Raw genomic sequence first — 18,431 nt, forward strand, 5'->3', positions numbered from 1 at the left:
TCGTGTTTGGTAAGTAGCCACCATTCTTGGGGGCACACGACACCACCAGCACATGTTAATGATAATAATGATCATTCTTATGGAAAATATCCTTAGAGTTACCACTAAATTCATCATTCCCGTTAGAAAAATCATCATCAAGATAGTAAAATAGGGGTTGAAACGCCACAACCTTCGACATCGTCAGGCACGAAACCTTCCACTCCACCCATACGGGGTCGGTCACCACCACAAGGGGCTTGTCGGTAACCTGTATCGGGTAAGAGAGTCCTGTCTCCATAGTATGAGGCTGTAGTGGGACGTAATTTCACAGCTTTATCAGTGCACGATTGTAATACCGGGGTTTGTTGTCTCCCCTGATAGTCCCTGGTCCACCTCGCTGGAAGCTTTTCGGGGGCTCGTGTCGCGTCCCACTGAAGCATAATGACTCAGCTTCGAGTGGTCCGCCCGAGGACCGAGTCAAGATGAGGTCGAGATAGGGGCCCATCGAATTAGGGGCCCATCGAATTAGGCGATGATGTTCGCACGGCTTTCTGTTTTGGTCATGGGCTGGGGGATTGCTGGGGATTTCTCGGATGGTCATTCTCGTAGAAACACCACACTCCTTATTCGCTGTTGTTTGCTGCTCACTTGTCGCTCGTTAATCCATTTCTCTGTTTGTTCATTCGTTTGAGTCATTGTGTTTACTGGCCTGTCTTTCATTATGCATCTTTTTGGACAGCAGCCGCTTGCGGTCTTGCTCTCTTTGAGTACTGTGGTGGCCGGGTTTGCGAACCTCCATAATGGCCACGCCGGTCTGCACAAGCGTTGCCCGTATGCGGAGGCCCAGGAGGAGGATGCTGCTCCTGCGCATGACAAGCGCTTTCTCTTCAGTCTTATGAAACACCCTGTTGATAGTACGTCGTTCTCTGGAGAGGGATGAACAGCTACTGACAGAGAAACCAGTCACCGGCGAACATGAATTCCACCCTCCGCAGAAAGGCGACCAGCGCGGCCCTTGCCCCGGTCTCAATGCCCTGGCCAACCATGGCTACATCCCCCGCAGCGGGGTGGTGTCGGTAAATTCCCCTGGGTTGGGAGTTGTTGCAGGAGGGGAGCATCGCTGACAATGACCAGTTTGGCGAAGTCATTATTGCCGCGAACAAAGGTCAGTCAGCCCGCCAGTCAGCCCGCCAGTCAACGCGGTGAGGGAGTGTATAGACTAATCCCGCATTGCAGTCTTCGGTATGGGAGTCGACTTGGTGACAATTCTGGCGATCATGGGTACCGTCTGGACCGGAAACCCGCTGTCTCTGGACCCCAGCTTCTCCATCGGTGGTAACGACACCGGCGTGAACAACCTGCTCGGCAATCTGGGAGGACTTTTGGGTATGACCTACTCACCCTCGTTTCGGTTCTCCGAAACCGATCGCCCAATTCGGTTTATAAACAGTACTGACAATCCCAGGCGAACCCCGAGGTCTGATCGGCTCTCACAACTTCATCGAATCCGACTCCTCCAACACCCGCGACGATCTCTACGTGACGGGCAACAGCTGGACCCTTAACATGGACAAGTTCATGTCCTGGTACAACATGTCCACGGACGGTACCTTCTCGATGGACCTGATGTCGGATCGCGCGGCCAACCGCTTCGAGGAAACCAAGATGACGAACCCCAACTTCTACTACGGCCCGGTGACCGGCCTGATCGCGCGCAACGCTGGATACATCTTCCCCGGTCGACTCTTCCGGAACCATTCGAAGGAGGAACCGGAGGGTGTTTTGAGTACGTTACCTATAACCTGATCAGTCAATAACAAGACGATTAGAGTATAGCCAAGCTGACCGCATCACAGCCAAGGAGCACGTCCGCAGCTTCTACGCCATCTACGGCGAGGAAGACAACCTCGAGTACCGTGAGGGATGGGAGCGCATCCCCGAGAACTGGTACAAGACGCCCGTGGATTTCGGCCTGGTCGAGCTGAACCTCATTCTCGTCGACTGGCTGATCAAGCACCCGGAGCTGGCAAGGTGAGCCTCCCTCTTTCTTCCCATCTCGTGTGCCACCCACCCTCGAGTCCAAATAACTAATCGAATCAACCAGCATCGGCGGCAACACGGGCGAAGTCGACAGCTTCACCGGCGTCGACACGTCCGACCTCACAGGCGGCATCTTCAACCTCACCAACCTCCTCGAGGACAACAACCTGCTGTGCTTCGTAGCCCAGGTCCTCAAGTTCGCCAGTCCCAATGCGCTCTCCGGCATCTACAAGACACTGGCCGAGCCGCTGGAATGGGTTACCGAGAAATTGAGCGTGCCGCTCTTGGACCTCACCTGCCCCGCGTTCAAGGACCTGCAGGTGGGCGGCCGGCCGTTCTGGGATGCCATCCAGAATGACTTCCCGGGAGCCATGAAGAGTAAAACCTCTCTGTAAATTAATTATTATTATCACCATAGTATAATAAGGGGAAGGAGGAATGAGTGGTGTGGCTCTTTGTGCTGTTTAGTTGAGGAACTCGCTTGATGAGGTTGTTATTATCTCTTCCACGGGAGATTTCGGTAGCAGCTGGTTGCAAGTTATTATTCTCTACCATTCAAGGAATGTATTTATTAATAAAAGCAGGTTTCGGTGATTGTTCCTTGGACCAGTGTCCAGGGAAATCACAGAAACAAGCATTGGTCTTCTTACACCTCTTCAGCAACTAGGAGTTCCAATATGTATATATGCTACTGAAAAGAACCAAGTAGGAATTCAGGTCACATTACTACTACAAGTACATATCAAGTCTATCTATCCACCAAATATCCATACAGCCAACTCATCACCGGGCTTTTAGTTTCCCTGACCTTGACGAAGGAAAGATAAGTAAATAAAGAGAAAAACAGAATAAACTAACGCCAATCAATGCTTCTGATATGTAGCGACTCTCGCTGCCCAAGAGATTCGTAAGAAAACTCCATTTCAAATATCCCACCTTTATCCCGCAAAAGGGTATCAATGATATTGAGCACGTTCAGTACTTTTGTTGTTTCCAGCGTTTGTAAGACATAAAGTGATGCTCCCAAGAGTGATGAGCAAGGCGAAGAAGAAATTGGTAGGGGTGACGATGGTATAATGCAGAGTGAGATCATTGCCCTCCAACCTGGGCGTTGTCTTTCTCGGCCCACATACGCAGGACCGCGCGCTCGACGACATTCTGCGCCTCCTTCTCGCACTTGGCCAGGTCCTGACTGAGCGTTTCTTCCTCGAAGAGGAGTTCCTGCTGGTGGACTTTGACCCACTGCTTGTGTCGCTCGCAGCGCTTCTTAGTGCAGACGCCGCGGGTCGCGCTGGAGAGATCGTTGTCGTCGGGTTTCGTCCCGTTCATGTGGACGTCGCCGTCCTGGTCGGCCGCCTCATCCGGGTAACTGGAGGCCAGTGCCTCGGGGGTGCCATCAACGAGGGCCTTGAACCCCAGCTCGGACAGGCGCCACTCGTCGAACTCCTCGTCCGACCAGGCAAGCCGCGAGTCGAACCCGCAGATGTCCTTCCAGCCGCCCTTGGGATCAGACTGCTTCAGACGCTCGAGCACGCTCTTCGAACGCTGGCGGACGAGCCCCAGGAACGTGTTGCGCGTTTCCAGCATCTGCTGACGGTGGAGCAGGTCGGCGCGCTTCTGGCGCAGTTCGTCGAGCTTCGATGCCTCGTCCGGCGAGTAACTGAGCCCGTCGACGTCCGCGTCCAGACCCAGTTTTTTCTCGCGCTTCGTCTTCGTCCCCGTCTCTGCGTCTTCCTCCACCTCGTCTGGAGGAGGGGACACGATCCGTGCGCCGAGCTTGCGGAACTCCCGGACGGAGGATACTCCTGTGGCGACGGCTTTGAGATCGGCTGCTGTGAGGACGCCACCGCGGCTGCCTAGGTCGTCGGCTTCGCCGCTGGGGCGACCGTTTGTAGCTACTCCATTTGGAGTGGCAGATCCGTTGACTGCTGTGGGAATTCGCCGTTGGAATCCTGTGTCAAAGTCCAGGTTGAGATACGCGGCCTTCTGTCGCATGAATTCTCGCCCGTGCTCATCAGAGCAATATTTACTGCGGTGTTTTTCGAGGTAGCGAGCGGGCTTGCGACATTCTGTCAGCCGGCACATCGGCTTCCATGCAGTGCGGCCTTTGCCATTTTCATGGCAGTTCGGGCCTAAAATATATTAGCTGATATGAATCAGGATAAAGGAGGTGGTATGTCGGTCACTTACAGATGTACTTGTCGATCAACTCGGCGTCTCGTGGGTCAATGTTCACACACCTCCCATGGAACCAATCCTCGCAGCCTCCGTCGCAACCGATCATCCACGTATGGTTATCAGGTTTGCGACAGATGCAGAATACCCCGCCATCTTCATCTGAGTCCTCGTCGTCTTCGACGGATTTCTTCGTGCTTTTCCGCCTCCCTTTCTTCTTCGGCGGCTCGGGGGCTGGAGAGCTGGCGAGAGACGCAGGGCCGGGCTTTTTTGATGCCGGAGCTTTGCTCGTCCGGGTAGATGATGGCGTGTTGGATCGGCGAGAATCGACACTCTCTTCGTCTGCGTCGAGCTTGCGTTTCTTGCCGGTAGATTTCCTTCCCGTGCCTTTCTTGGTAGCTCCAGTGGTCGACTTCCGAACGGACGAGCCGGGCTTTACAGACACCGGTGGGGATGATCGATCGGAGGACGACGCCCTGGAGGCTGACCCTTGCCTGAGACCCGCGATCTTTTTTGAGGTAGGGTGTTCCTCGGGCAGGTCCGATCCGTCCAACTGAGGCAATTCGTTTTTCACTTCGTCGTTCTCGTCCAAGGGAACCTTGTCCAAATTCATCTGAGAAGGTTCCGACTTCACTCTGGCCGCGGTTACAGACCGATCTCCTGTAGCCTCATCCCCCCCTCTAGAACAAGACACACCCTCGTAAATATCGGCCCATGTAGAATCGCCGTCCTCATGTTCACCCCTGAATTGTCGATGTACCTTACTCGCTCTTTGCAGGCCAAAGAATCCACTATTCCGCCAGTCAAGCAGTCCCACAATGCGATCGTCGTTGACAATGATATTTGACCGAGCCATACAATTGTGCACAAAACATAGACTCTCATCTTCCTGGGGTTCCTTAAACAGTATATCTTTCTCGGAAGCCGAGATCCCTGGTGGGATATGTGAGTTGAGTCCGCGGCAAACGTAGGAAGGCTCCGGCGCCGTTTCGACGCCTCCTAGACGCTCCAACACTCGACGACACTGATCTTTGAGCATGTCGACCTGGTCAACTGTCAAGTATCCCCAAGCCACGTCCAGAGAAACGCCCGGAAGCCGTGACTCCACCGTAACATTCTTCCCGTCGACAGTCCCACAGTAGTATACGACTGGCACAGTGACGTCCATATCCCGAAGAACGTCTTCTGCCTTTCTCGCAGCACTCAGCTCATTCGCATTGGCACATGAAAACATTGTTGCAGCTTCATCGGTGACCACCTCGCTGTCGACTCGGATGACAATGCTGCCCGCAGCAAAAGCTTCCCGTTCCCCCGGTATGTTCAACGAATTCTCCGGCGTACATGATGTTTTCACAACCTCCTGCCAGTACGAATTGGCTTCGGAATCGGCCTCGTGCCAGCGATCATGGCGGGGGCGGAAATCACTGTCACGTGCCATGTACCGACCATATAGTGCGCTTCGAGCCAGGAAGGGATCATCCTTGGGAATGATTTCAGGATCTGTCTCGTAAGGGTTTATGGTGGTTTTGCGATCGTGTTTAGGACCGTTCGCCGTGGTGCCATTCGCAGGCGCGTCCGTATCGCCGGCCATCGCAACCCTAGTGCTGCTTCTCGAGGGGACGAGACCCCAGCGGTCTAGGCGAGAAGACGCAGCGCTGTATTATGTCAAATCCAGTGAGGATTCTGTAGTGATCAGAGATTTGACCCCGTAAGGATGGACGAGGTCGGCGCTTGATCAGTCTAGGTGGTGAATTCTGGTCTTATCCCAACCCCCGGAGGCATCCTGGGAGCGGCCACCACCGATTCCAACGTTATTCTAGGGGCCAGGTGTAAAGGGCCGGCAATTTCACGCTGGAAACCAGAAATCTGATGGGCGTAGGTCAAAGCACGGTTCGCGATCCCCTGCTCTGATTATACAAGGATCGGCGCAGGAGGAAATTCTTCGGAGGTCGATGCAAGATGATCGGAATCTCAAAGTCTGCCCGGCGAGCACGAACCGGTATAGCGATGAGGAGAGACGCAACAGCAATCAAAATACAAGGATTTTCAAGGCGACACACCACTGAAGAAGACGACAGGGTCCGGCAACACAACAAGGCACGCGTGGGGGACAGGCTGGCTCGTCTTCCGGTCGGCGACGCGGAGTTCAAAAGAAAGGATTGATTTGCCCGTTCTGCCCGTTCTTTGCGAAGGCGGTGAGGTTCCATCTCCGCCTTCGATCAATCATTGTCAGGCTCCTTGCTTCATCGACACCATCGACATCATCGACACCATCGACACCATCGACATCAGTCAACACTATCTGACCTACAATGCTGATCTTACATGGATGTTTTTCGCGCAATATATGGTGTCGCTTAATATGATGATGAATTTATAGCGCAATAATTCATGTTCCAAGTATCTCCTGATCACTACTAACCTTAGCTATCCACCTCAGACCCTCCTGGTTTTATCCGCATGTTCCGCTGATGCAAGTACGGTAGCGACAGTATTTTCACAGGGAGGAAGAAGTACTGTGCTGATATTCGTCGAATTTTCCGGCATCCTCGAAGGAAACACCGCCCCCTACTGTGAACCGCACCAACATTGCGAAACCCAATCCAATTGAACGCTACGGATTCGCATTTATCATGATGGAGACAATTATCTGGCCAATCGGGACATCAAGACACATACAAGCAGTCTCCTATGCTTTGACACGTCTTCATGGTGGTGGCTGTGGTTTGGTGATAAAAAATCCTCGTGAACCATAGGCATCATGGGCCCACCAAGTGCCAGTTGTCCACTGTGTAGGAGGGTTGAATCAGAGTCAGGAATACTGGTTCTTCCACAATCTGCTCAGCCTCCACCCTACTGTATGGGGCCTTCCTGATGGATGGCGATGATATTGTCCCTCCCGGGCTCCAGGATTTAGATGGGCCCAAGCTCTCACGGTGAGAAATGGCCCAAGGTAAACAGGGGTCTAACGAGGGTGTTGTGCAAAATTCTACCATGGATAAGCGACGGTGTCGTAGGAGCACACTTAAATGTATACTCCCTAAAGTCTCATACCAATTGCTGTTTAGAGTAGTAGGGGGTGGCAGTGCAGTGAACATAATACCAATCAAATGATACTACATGGCAATATAGTACGTACGGTTTATTGTCATGATCGACTGTAAGAGTGGACACGCAGTACTGCACTGCCATTGTCGTGGGCGGGTTGTCTCACGGCTGTTTCCAATCTGCAGATATACACAACAATCTGAACAAGTATACCTGAGGCAGCAATATGTGCCTGGCGCTGTACTATAGACGGCTAGTGGCATGAGAGTCCATCCAGACCAACAACTCTACCAGAGCTTCCACAGCCCCTGTCTCCAAAACACCGACTATTGCCTTGATCTTGATGTTCCTGATTCCCGTTGTTTCGTAAGCTAAGCTGCTAGATTCTATCAACAAGGCACATTCGTCGCTGATCCCAACAGCTAATCCGTCCATCTAGATCCTACAGATCATCGATTTGGCTGGAACGGTGATGGCCGCTCTAGTTCCGACGTCATTATTTTGGGGGCACAAAGTAGCGAACCGTATCATTGGAAGTGCTATTCCAGTTGTTGATCGACGCCAAGGTCGTGGGAAGCTCCATCGGAGACTTGACTTGGTGAATGAAAAGGATGCTGACATCGAACAATCCTCGTGGGACTGCCATAGCCCCGAAGACTTGGGGGGGCCTTCCACAAAGGGAAAGTGGTAGGATGGGGAAAGAAGAAAAGAAAAGAAGAAGTAAGAATAAGGGAAACGACAAAAGGCTGACAGTCGGTACAACATGCAGTGCCAAGAAATCCTATCAATCGAGGAGCATGGATGGTGGATTCCACCCGGGAGACCGAAGTTTGTCATTGTTGTGTGCCTTGCTAATTGGACAGTTTACAGGGTTCGTGAATCCTTCTAGGGCCTTTTCTATGCTCTTCCGGGTACTATATACCCGAAACCAAGATGCAGCCTTGCAGGCGCAGCTAATTGGACTAAAGCTAGTATCAGGCTCCGAACAGTGCATACCGAACACTATTAGCCATGTCGGCGTGAAGAAGGACCAAGCGATCTTTCGGTTCCTCGGGAACTGACAACATCTTCATCACATTTGCAAGCCCCTGAACCCTGGATCACTCATAATCATGACTAGTGCTCGACAATGAGCCACTGTCGAGAGGGGCAAGGTTGACTCGTAGATTGAGCCATGAATTTTGCCCACTTCACTGCCCATTACCCCATGTCTAATCATCGCGTGGTGCAATATGAGTGGACTGTCCGGATCACTGCCATTCACCTCTGCAAAGATGGAGGCTTGCAAACTGCAGATCCCATCTGAACGCGTCATTTCTTTTGCAAAAGTCTCTTTTCGAGTATTCGGCGTCGGGGAGGAGAAGAACGCCCCGCTTGATGTATGATCCGCAGCATGGATCGCAACATTCGAGCAATATGAACTTGGTGTGCTTATTTAGCAGCGCAGTATGGCCCTCTCTGACGAACTCGTCTTTTGAAAGATCCTCCAGTCCCATCAAAGCCTGGCTTCACCATCACCGGCTTGACCCTGTTCAGATCTAGTCGCACCATCCGTCCTTGACATTTGTCTACATGTTTAGCATAAGAGGCCCGTGTTTGTCAGTCCAAAAGCCAGAGTCCTGACCGGCAGTCAATAGTCTGGTCTGAAACCTCAGAATCGGCATTGTTTCTTGCTGCCACAGTACCTCAGGGGGAAGAGTGCTCTAATCTGCCCAGGCCATCCGCAACTGGCTGGAAGGGATATAACTTTGCATGTCTCTCCGGTATTTTGACTAGAGAAGAGGCTATAATACTTGACGATCTTATTTATATTCGAAGAAAACCGCGACAGCGATTCAAATATGCCAGACCAGTACGCAACCTGGGATCGGGATGACTCTCGGGCGAATTCGCCACCGACGCGATGGCAATTCATCGATACGTCCAACAACAGTCGGAGTAACCTGACTCAAGTCAAGCGCCATGTGATGCAGGAGTATATGCGTCAAAAGCGTCAGGATACCGACAGCAATCCCGAGAAACCCGTCAACGAGAGTTCTATATCACAACACCGTCCACGTCGGCGATCAAAAAGGACCGAAGAGTCCGGAAGAGATGTACGCGCGATTGGGAAGAAAGGGTACGACAACGTTCAGTCACGAGAAGAGTCTGGACCGTCTTCGACTCGACAAACTACGGCCAACCTTTCCCCAGACCCTTTCCTGGCTAGTTCGTCCACGACGTATACTGAGCCGGGTTTCATACCTGGTGCAGAAAGCCCCTTGCCTCCACACGTTTCGTTGACGCCCTCATTTCCGGATGCCTATGCACTCTGGGACCAAGCTAGTGGCTTGGGGTTCGGTAGTCAAACGCCGCTATCACCAGTCACGGAGCTTTTGGATTCCTTTACCAACGAAATGACTTCCCATCCCTATGGAAGCCACCTCCCATCCGCCAATGCCAACAACTGGTGTACTTCAGACTTTGCACCCGAAGCCACGACGGGGAATGCCTCGTTCCGGGACGGTGGCGCCGTTCACGCGGCCAATACATGGACTGGAGGTCGGAGTGATGATGGAAGTTCGCTGGCGCATCAGCACCAGGCATCGTTCACGGATCAAGAACGCCTAGAAGATATCCCCGGTGATATCTCCGATGGCGCGATTGTCTCGTCATTGAGTGCGGCCGGACTTGAGGATTCAGACCCCCGGCCAGGGAGGAAAGAAATCAGCTGGATGCACATGCGGACAGCGCGGGAGATGATCCGCGCGCGAGGAGGGCCAGCGGCCTTTCACAACACCCGGTTGGGGATTTTGATCAACTGGCAGGACTACATCCTACCGGGTTACGATACCAACGGCCCCAGCTTTTCCTTCGAGCCTCGCCCAGCAGCCAGCCAGCCAGTACTCCGACCCAATTCGGCCGCAGCATCTTGGGGGACCTCCCCCGGTGTGGCGCCGTCTGCCTCAACGCTTTCCCCGCTGGATGAAATCCGGCAACAATGCGAGGAGTTTATTGACTTCCTGAAACGGTGCGAGGAACTCTCCATGTACCACCGCAGCTGCGATCCGACTTCCATGCCCGTGCGTCACACAGCGTTTCAGCCCACATCGCCGGTCTATCGGGCTTTGACGGCACCGGCTAACATGCGCACCCCGACCCCGGAGGGCGGAAGGCAATTCATCGCCCGACTCGTGAACCTCATGCTGGTCAGCGCCGCACTCTGGGATTACCGCTGTTCAGCGCAACAGAGCGAGGGCTTTCTGCGGACCGTGCAGCAGGCGGTGATGGCGCAGGACGCCAACGTGGGTGGCTCCGCGGAGACCCTTCTCCTGACGATGCTCGAGTACAATGATCGGATGGGGAGTGTCACGGATGAAACCGGCCCCGTGTCCTTTGGGCGGCCATGGTTCGCGGGACGGATGCTCAAGGTTGCCAAGCGATTGAGTCTGGGCATGTGGATGCACGTGCAGGATTTTCTCCTCTCGTGCTTGGCCCTCCATTCGCCCGCTGGGATGGTTTCGGTCGAGATGTGGGCAGAAGCGCTGCGACATGAAGTGCTGAGTGCACCGCTTACTAGCTATGTGATGCCTGCTTTGAGGGGGTGACTTTTGTATATCTAATTTCTATATCCCTTCTTTATTTATTCCCCTCTTGTCTTTCTGTCCCCACCCAATGACGTCATATTCTAGACACCGCGTGACTAAGTAGAAAAGAAGGAAAAGAAAAAGAGAGAAAATCAAGTAAAATAACAGAGGAAGAAGAAGAAGAAGAAGAACAGAAGCAAGAATCAACCAAACCGGCAATAATCTTCAAACAAACCCGACAACTTCTTGACACACTGCATATGCATCATTCAATCGTAGTTGCATCACCCATACAGCAGACAGTCTACTCTGTCCAGGTAGTCCCACTGTCAGCCTCGGCGTGCATTATTCAAGTCAACTCTTCTTACATGAATTACCGAATTACTGACCTACTAAATTACTAAACTACATCAAGTACCAGCGCCTTCTGGACGCCCTGTCACTGGGGCAATGGGGCCAACTAGACCATCGGACCCAATCAATCCTCAGCCTGGAAAAAAAGAAGGAGGAAAAGAACAAACGCCGATCCGAGAAGTTCCCCACATCGGTCCATATCCATGACATGATTGCACGGGTGTTACCATTTGGTTCTTTCCACTCGGCCTTCGCGGACGGAGTTATGCTGATGACGGTCGATGTGGTTTTCTCCGATCGGTGATTACACTGATTAGTATCTAGTATCTACTGCTGGTTGGCTTAGGTTGATTTCTTTCAGAGTGGTTTTCTGACTCATTTTCTGTTCCCCTCCCTCCCCTCTCTTGTCTATCTTCATCCTCGGCCAGGATTGACAGGCAAACGAAAGAAAAGAAGAAGAAAAGAAAGATATAAATAAATAAAAACAAACAGAAAAAGGGTAAAGAGGAGGAAAAAGAAAGAGAAAGAGAAAGAGAGACAGAAAAGAAACCAAAGAAAGGAGACAGAAACGGGCCCACAGGAAAAAAGCTCCATCGCGGCGTCTATCGCTAAACGGCTTTTTCGAGACTTCTTCCTCTTGCATCACTTTCTCCCTGACCAACTCTCCACCCCGGGACATACAACAGGGCCAGATTATACCCATAACCATCGTTCGATCAATCCCTCGGCCAAATATTGCTTCTGGATGTGAAAACCAACTTTCTTTCCCCGCCTAACCTCGCATCTCTCGCTTTTCGTCCATCCCGATCGCTCGTATCGCAAACCCACGACCCACACGGACAATACGAATCGACTACTCTGCATTTCTTCTTCTATCTGTCCCTTCTTCCCCTTACATGACGCCCGCCACTCTGGCCCCCCACGTTCATCATGACCACTCCGTCCTCGTTCAACGCCACTGCGGCCGACAATGTGAACGAGGACGATCCCCACGATGCCCTCCATTACACCCATGAGGATCCTGATCCCTCCCACTTCCCGTCGCAGGACCCCGACCCCGACGTCCAAATGGGCGACGACTCCTTTCCCGACTCCAAACCCAAGGAATCGCTACCCATGCAGAAGAGACGTCGGGTGACGCGGGCTTGCGACGAGTGTCGGCGCAAGAAGATCAAGTGCGACGGCAAGCAGCCGTGCACCCACTGCACCGTCTACAGCTACGGTACGCCACTCGTTCCAATTGGATTGAACCCACACCCCCTCTTTAGATGCATATAGCTGATCAACCGCGCGTAGAATGTACTTATGACCAGCCATCTAACCGCCGGCGCAACCCCGCCCCGCAGTATGTCGAAGCTTTGGAACACCGTCTCCACAAAGCCGAAGCGCTCCTCCGGGTCGTCCTCCCGGACCTCGATCTGGATGACCCCCGTTTCGACGAACATGCCACCGAACAGATGTTGGCCGCGATTCGGCGGGAATCGCAGCAATCGCATCCGCAAATACCGCCCCCGCCACCGTCCCAACCGGCCCAGTCATCGCAACCCTCCGTCGCTCCGAATACCCCCCAGTCGGTGACAGCCACCGGAGGCCCATCAGATGGGATTCAACCTCCGACATCCGCGGAGAATGACTCAGCGGGGGATGAATCGATGCTCGAGTCCATGGTGGAAAACTCGGGTTGCTTGGATCTGGACGACCAAGGCCACTGGGACTACCACGGGCACACTTCCGGCATCATCTTCATTCGGCGCCTGCGGAAGCAGCTGGGAGCGTCCGACATGCAACCCCCCTCCATGCGGAACCAGCCGGTGCAGCAGATGCTGGAGAGTCCCAAATCGGTCTCCGAATCGCCCCAGGATGCCTCCCTGCCGCCCACGCAGGACCTGCCGTCGCGCGACGTCGCACGGCGTCTGTGCCACAGTGCGTTGGAGGACGGTTGCTCCCTGATGCGCTTCGTACATGAACCGTCCTTTTACGCCATGCTGGAGCGCATCTACGATACCCCGACGGAGCAGTTCACCAACGAGGAGAATTCCTTCCTGCCGCTGCTGTACATCGTCATGTCCGTCGGCTGCCTCTTCTCCGACGACGGGACGGGGCTTCTCGATGTGTCGGGCTACGAGAGCGCGATCGGTCAAGGGTATGTTACCCACTCCCCCGATGAAAGAGAGAGAGAAAGAAAGAGAGACTAACTCCAATAGGTTTCAATATTTCAAGGCCGGTCGACAGCTTTTGGAAATCACGGACTGTCGCGACCTCACCTCCCTTCAAGCCATCTGTTTCATGGTCCTATTCCTGCAATCGTCCGCTAAACTCAGCACATGCTACTCGTATGTCGGCATCGCCCTGCGATCGGCGCTGCGGTTGGGTCTGCACCGCTCCGTGACGGCGAACTTCAACCCGGTCGAACGCGAACTCCGGAAGCGCGTGTTCTGGGTCGTCCGCAAGATGGATGTCTACGTGAGCACGCTGCTGGGTCTGCCGCAGATGCTGAGCGACGACGACATCGACCAGGAGTACCCGATGGCCGTCGACGGCGACTTCATCACCCCGAACGGCATCCTGCCCGCGCCCACGGACTACACGCCCCTGATGGCCGGAGCCAATGCGCACACGCGGCTGTCGACCATCCTGCTCAAGGTCGTCAAGTACATCTACCCGGTCAAAAATGCCCAACATCGGTCCAAGTCGGATCAGCGTTACGTGGTGAGCCACTCCAAGATCCGCGAAATTGAGCGGGATCTACAGGCGTGGATGGAGGAGTTGCCGGCGACGCTCCGACCGGGGACCGAAGTATCCCCGCAGCTTGAACGGTATGTTTGTGATATTTCCTGGGTCGGTGATCTTCGTACTGATTGTGAACAAATAGTGTCCGGCAGTTACTCCGCATAAGCTATGCCCACGTGCAGGTGGTCATGTACCGACCCTTCCTCCACTACGTCTCCAGCGGTTCGCAGGCTCGAGGCCTGGATCGACGTTCGTACGCCTGTGCGGCAGCCTGCGTTAGCGTCTCGCGGAATATCGTGCACATCACCACCGGCATGCATAAGCACGGTCTCCTGAATGGGTCTTTCTGGTTTACAATGTACACGACCTACTTTGCCATCCTGTCTCTGCTTTTCTTCGTCCTCGAGAACCCTGACTCCCCGACGGCCAAGGATGGCATTCTCAAAGACGCCATGGAGGGCAAGACGACCCTGGGCGGTCTGGCCAAGAAGAGCATGGCCGCCGACCGGTGCTCGCAGAGCTTGAACTGTCTGTTCAAGAATCTCCCGGAGCTCCTCAAGAACCGCCAGAGCGCCGTTGCGCCGGTGAATCTCAAACGGCCGGCGCCGACCAACCGCGTGGGCACGACCAACAGCCCGGCGGTAGCAGCGCGGCTCACGCCCCAGCGGTCAAATACCTTCCCGCTCCAATTGCTCACGCGGCCAACCAAGGCGGAGGCCAGCAACACGCCCAAGACCATGGACGACAATTACCACCCGTCGCCTCAACCGCGTCCGAGCCAGCCTCCCACGCCCAGCTGGGTCCCCTCCACGCCTGTTCCGCGCAGCGACTCGGTCTCCACACCCGCCACGATGGACCACCCGCACGCCCCGTCCAACATGCCACTATCCTCCTACCCGATCCCCGGGCACGAATCCTCAGGGACCAGCTACCGGGCACCGTCGGCACCACCACCACCACCACCATCATACCCCGGCGGGTCCCACCTTCCCGACCTCATGCCCATCATGTTCCCATCAGACGACCCGTTCGCGTACCCAACACAGCCAATGTCCACCCTGGAAAACGACCACTTCCGCGAAGACGGCACACCCTTCGGCATGGGCCCAAACAACCCACTCGGCCTCTCCCCCGCCGGTCTCGACAACCTCAACAGCCTCGGCATGTTCCCGCATGGGCCAACCTCAAGCGGAGGCATGAACACAGGCCTACCGAGCCAACTCGCCCAAGCCCCACCCCCACAACAGCCCCAACACCAACCCCAACCAGCCATGAGCCGGTCCCGCCTCCAGTCCCCCGTCTCACACGGCTCCACCACCCCCGGCGAAGCAGTCAACAGCCCCGACCTGGTCTCCATCCCCAACCAAAACCAGAACTTCCTCTGGCAGGGCTACAACTTCCAGCCGGGCACATCCCAACCAACAATGACATCCTCGACGGCCGCACCGGACTTCACCGATCTGGGAAATCTGGACGACGCACACCACCAGGCGGTAGGGCCGGGCATGGGCATGGGCATGGGGCTGGACCTGGGGATTCCGCTGGACGATATCTTTGGGAATGGCGAGGCATTGCGGATGGGGTATGGGAATCACCCTTACAACCCTGCCAATGGGCCGCCTGACGCTGCGAATGCAAATGCGAATGTGAATGCGAATGGAACTGGAAGTGACGACTGGACGCAGTGGATGAACGTGGGATGAGTGACGGCCCCTTCCCTGACTTTATTGACGGTAATTCTAATGACTCGGCATGGGAAATGTGGCGTTTATATCAATATCAACCTTGGACATACGACATCTCTACACCTACATACTACTTACATACATACCATATATCTACATATTTCATATCCTACACTTCACTCTCTCGTATATATAGGTAGTATACACCAAAAACAACAAGATCACCCCCTCCTCCTAGGCGGCTGATACCAACTCCAAATATTCAACCCAACCTTCACCCCCTCCGTAACAGGCAACGCAGCATGCCAAGTCTCCGGATAGCCAGACCCATCGGGCCTCAAATTCTCCCAAAACACCGCATTCCCCGCAATCGGCTTAAACGTAATCCCATCCATCCCCTCCCCCTCCCCCTCCCCACACTCAATAAACCGACACCACTCCCTCGCAACGGGCCTCACCAGTCTCGGAAAATTCGTCCCACCCCCCTTACACCCATCATCAAGATACACCATAAACGTAGTCGCGCGGTCGCCGCCCCTCGCGGCCGACCCCGCCCAATCGTAGTGGTGCGTGTAGTGGCCCGAGACGTTATAGCGCTGGGCCCAGAGCGGCTCGATGTGCAGGTAGGGACGCCAGCCTTGGAAGGAGGCGGCGCGGCGGGTGAGGCAGCGGACGGGGGCGCTGTGCGGGGGAGGAGGGCGCGGTCGGAGAGGCGGCGGGTGGGGTCGACGCGTTGGGAGGTGCCGTCGTAGATTATGGAGGGGGTGTAGCCGTTGGTTGTTGTTGAGTTGGTGGAGTTGTTGGGGGAGGATGATTTGGGGTGGTGAGGGAGAGGAGGGAGGTTGTTTCGGGGCCGGAGAGGAAGTTCTCGATGTAGATTATTAGGGGCGTCCGGGAGAGGAGGTGCGTTTTGTAGGTGTCTTGGGGCAGGTTAGGGGTGAGGAGGGGTCTTCGGGGGAGTAGGATGGGGAGGAGGGGTCATCCGGGGAGAGGAAGTCTGGGTCGAGGTATGGGAGGTCGTAGACGTCGGGGTTGTTGGCCAGTTCGGCAGGCGAGGGAATGAGAGGGGAGTTGTTGAAGGGGTCGAAGGGGATGGTGGTGGTGGTTGTGTTGGAGTCGTCGGATGGGAAGTATTGGCGGAGGAGGGGGCGAAGACAAAGAGGTAGAGGGGGAGGAGGTAGAAGAGGGAGGAGAGGATTGTATTGAGGGTGATCATTTTATATCAATCATTATATAGGTAGATATAGGTAGTATATATGAGTTGAAGTATGCAGTATATGAAGTTGATAAGAGGGATAAGTATGAAGATGTGAAATGAACTGATAGATTATGCTGACGAATATGTGCTGAGTCAGATATTATTCACTGTATAACTGAGATATGCAACACTCAATCCTATCAAGCATTATGATTCCATCTCATGCTAAATATGACATCAGTATAAGCATACTATGTCTCTCATATTATGTGTAATTGTGTTTTATGTCACACGGCTTATCAGCTAAGCAACCCACGTGGGGTGGTCTGGAGTTGTTTGTGGCGGACCGTCTGCGAATGGACCTGGGGTAGTCGGTGGGTATACCGTCTTGGTAGTCTTGGGACTTGGTAGGTTGGCAGTTGACATGGGAATCATACGGGAAAGGACGAAAGAATCTGGTAGGTGGCTCGGTATTTATCCGAATGTACGGGGTATATACAAATATCGACCAAGATATATCTTTATATATACCTTCGTATATATACTAAGATCACATTATTGATTCACGTCCAGTGGTGCCAGTTCGATCCTCGCCTTGGTACTATTTTAAATGTAAAAATAGTCCGTTTATCTATGGTACATCTCCGTATATATCCAGCAAGATACCAGGATTAACTCCGAATACGACCTCGTCAACAGACATTAGTACCGTGAGTCCAGACCTGCATCCAGGATGGTTGCCCCTTTCTTACCCTGACCCTGTCTTTATCTATGATATGGTTGGTCCAAGAAAGACCGCATCTCGTCTGAGATCCCGGTTGCCCCTGACTGTTCTTACTGTTTCTAACTGTTTCTAACTGTTTCTACCTGACGTGATAGATGGTAAGTCTACCTTCGGTGTCTTGGTATCAGCTTACAGGTCCGACGTGGACCAGATAGGAATCATCGTACGATAGCTATATACGCAGCGCTCAGATAGCATCCCAATACCGAAGTACGGCCGGATGATTCCCAGGTGAAAAGACTAGTAACCGTATCCAGAACCTTTCCCAAAGGGGATAAAACAGCCGGTGAGTCATCCATTCCAGACCAGCGTAGAACTGGACAGAAAGTAGACAGAAACTGGACGGAAGACCGATTGAGATTCCAGGGGAAGTTGTGTGCATATTCGCCCCAATTGTGGACAGTGGACCAGTTACCTCATGCCAAGAAAGAACATCCCCTGGTCATGGCAAGTTCCAAGAATTCTGGAGTCCGGAGCGGGAACCAAGAATCAGTCCATGAATGCCAAGAGAGAACGCTTGGTATGGGTAATCCACAGCGTGACCATTTCTTTCACTTCATTTAAGTTCCTTCTCCAGGACAAGCCCGGTCAGAAGAGGAGACAAGAACCAATCGGGGAGTAACGAGATAAAAAGAAAATGGAAGAGGGTTTAGTGAGGCCAATCAGGCAACAAGACGCCGGGGGAATGGTGGTGCCTTCGTTACTAGGTAGGTAGGAGGGATGGAACGGTGTATTTCCGAGGTTATGTTATGTTATATATTATTGAAGGATATCATCAGATTTATAATATTTATGACATGAATACTAATGAGAATTATGACCATCTCAATGAGATTTCAAATAATATTGAATAATACTAAAATATGAAA

The 18,431-nt window shown here is 53.5% G+C and overlaps 6 protein-coding genes across 6 annotated transcripts; 4 read left to right on the forward strand and 2 right to left on the reverse strand.

Annotated features, from left to right (window-relative positions):
* Positions 1-703: 703 nt before the first annotated feature.
* On the forward strand, positions 704-2,417 carry P168DRAFT_229837 (peroxidase family protein; the record flags this gene model as incomplete). The annotated part of the gene is made up of 7 exons (XM_024833203.1): positions 704-896; positions 946-1,058; positions 1,117-1,147; positions 1,219-1,368; positions 1,448-1,768; positions 1,839-2,013; positions 2,087-2,417. The coding sequence occupies 7 exons, from the start codon at positions 704-706 to the stop codon at positions 2,415-2,417; spliced, it is 1,314 nt and encodes a 437-aa protein (XP_024696917.1).
* A 351-nt stretch (positions 2,418-2,768) lies between these two features.
* Positions 2,769-5,788, reverse strand: P168DRAFT_262658 (putative PHD transcription factor; the record flags this gene model as incomplete). The annotated part of the gene is made up of 2 exons (XM_024834758.1): positions 2,769-4,154; positions 4,213-5,788. 2 exons carry the CDS (start codon positions 5,786-5,788, stop codon positions 3,112-3,114), a joined length of 2,619 nt encoding a protein of 872 aa, XP_024696918.1. The 3' UTR covers positions 2,769-3,111.
* A 1,783-nt stretch (positions 5,789-7,571) lies between these two features.
* Positions 7,572-8,401, forward strand: P168DRAFT_13990 (uncharacterized protein). Its single transcript, XM_024832749.1, has one exon. The coding sequence runs from the start codon at positions 7,848-7,850 to the stop codon at positions 8,304-8,306; it is 459 nt and encodes a 152-aa protein (XP_024696919.1). The 5' UTR covers positions 7,572-7,847; the 3' UTR covers positions 8,307-8,401.
* A 685-nt stretch (positions 8,402-9,086) lies between these two features.
* On the forward strand, positions 9,087-10,832 carry P168DRAFT_229478 (sigma-70 region 2 family protein; the record flags this gene model as incomplete). Its single annotated transcript, XM_024833187.1, has 1 exon — positions 9,087-10,832. The coding sequence occupies one exon, from the start codon at positions 9,087-9,089 to the stop codon at positions 10,830-10,832; it is 1,746 nt and encodes a 581-aa protein (XP_024696920.1).
* A 1,322-nt stretch (positions 10,833-12,154) lies between these two features.
* On the forward strand, positions 12,155-15,740 carry P168DRAFT_14013 (putative C6 transcription factor (Mut3)). Its single transcript, XM_024832751.1, has 3 exons — positions 12,155-13,308; positions 13,370-13,981; positions 14,038-15,740. The coding sequence occupies exons 1-3, from the start codon at positions 12,434-12,436 to the stop codon at positions 15,596-15,598; spliced, it is 3,048 nt and encodes a 1,015-aa protein (XP_024696921.1). The 5' UTR covers positions 12,155-12,433; the 3' UTR covers positions 15,599-15,740.
* On the reverse strand, positions 15,683-16,796 carry P168DRAFT_308386 (oxidoreductase, 2OG-Fe(II) oxygenase family; the record flags this gene model as incomplete). The annotated part of the gene is made up of 2 exons (XM_024839187.1): positions 15,683-16,261; positions 16,606-16,796. The coding sequence occupies 2 exons, from the start codon at positions 16,794-16,796 to the stop codon at positions 15,802-15,804; spliced, it is 651 nt and encodes a 216-aa protein (XP_024696922.1). The 3' UTR covers positions 15,683-15,801.
* Between the last annotated feature and the right edge of the window lie 1,635 nt (positions 16,797-18,431).

The sequence above is a fragment of the Aspergillus campestris genome (assembly GCF_002847485.1).
Source record: "Aspergillus campestris IBT 28561 chromosome Unknown P168scaffold_1, whole genome shotgun sequence".
NCBI lineage: Eukaryota > Fungi > Ascomycota > Eurotiomycetes > Eurotiales > Aspergillaceae > Aspergillus > Aspergillus campestris.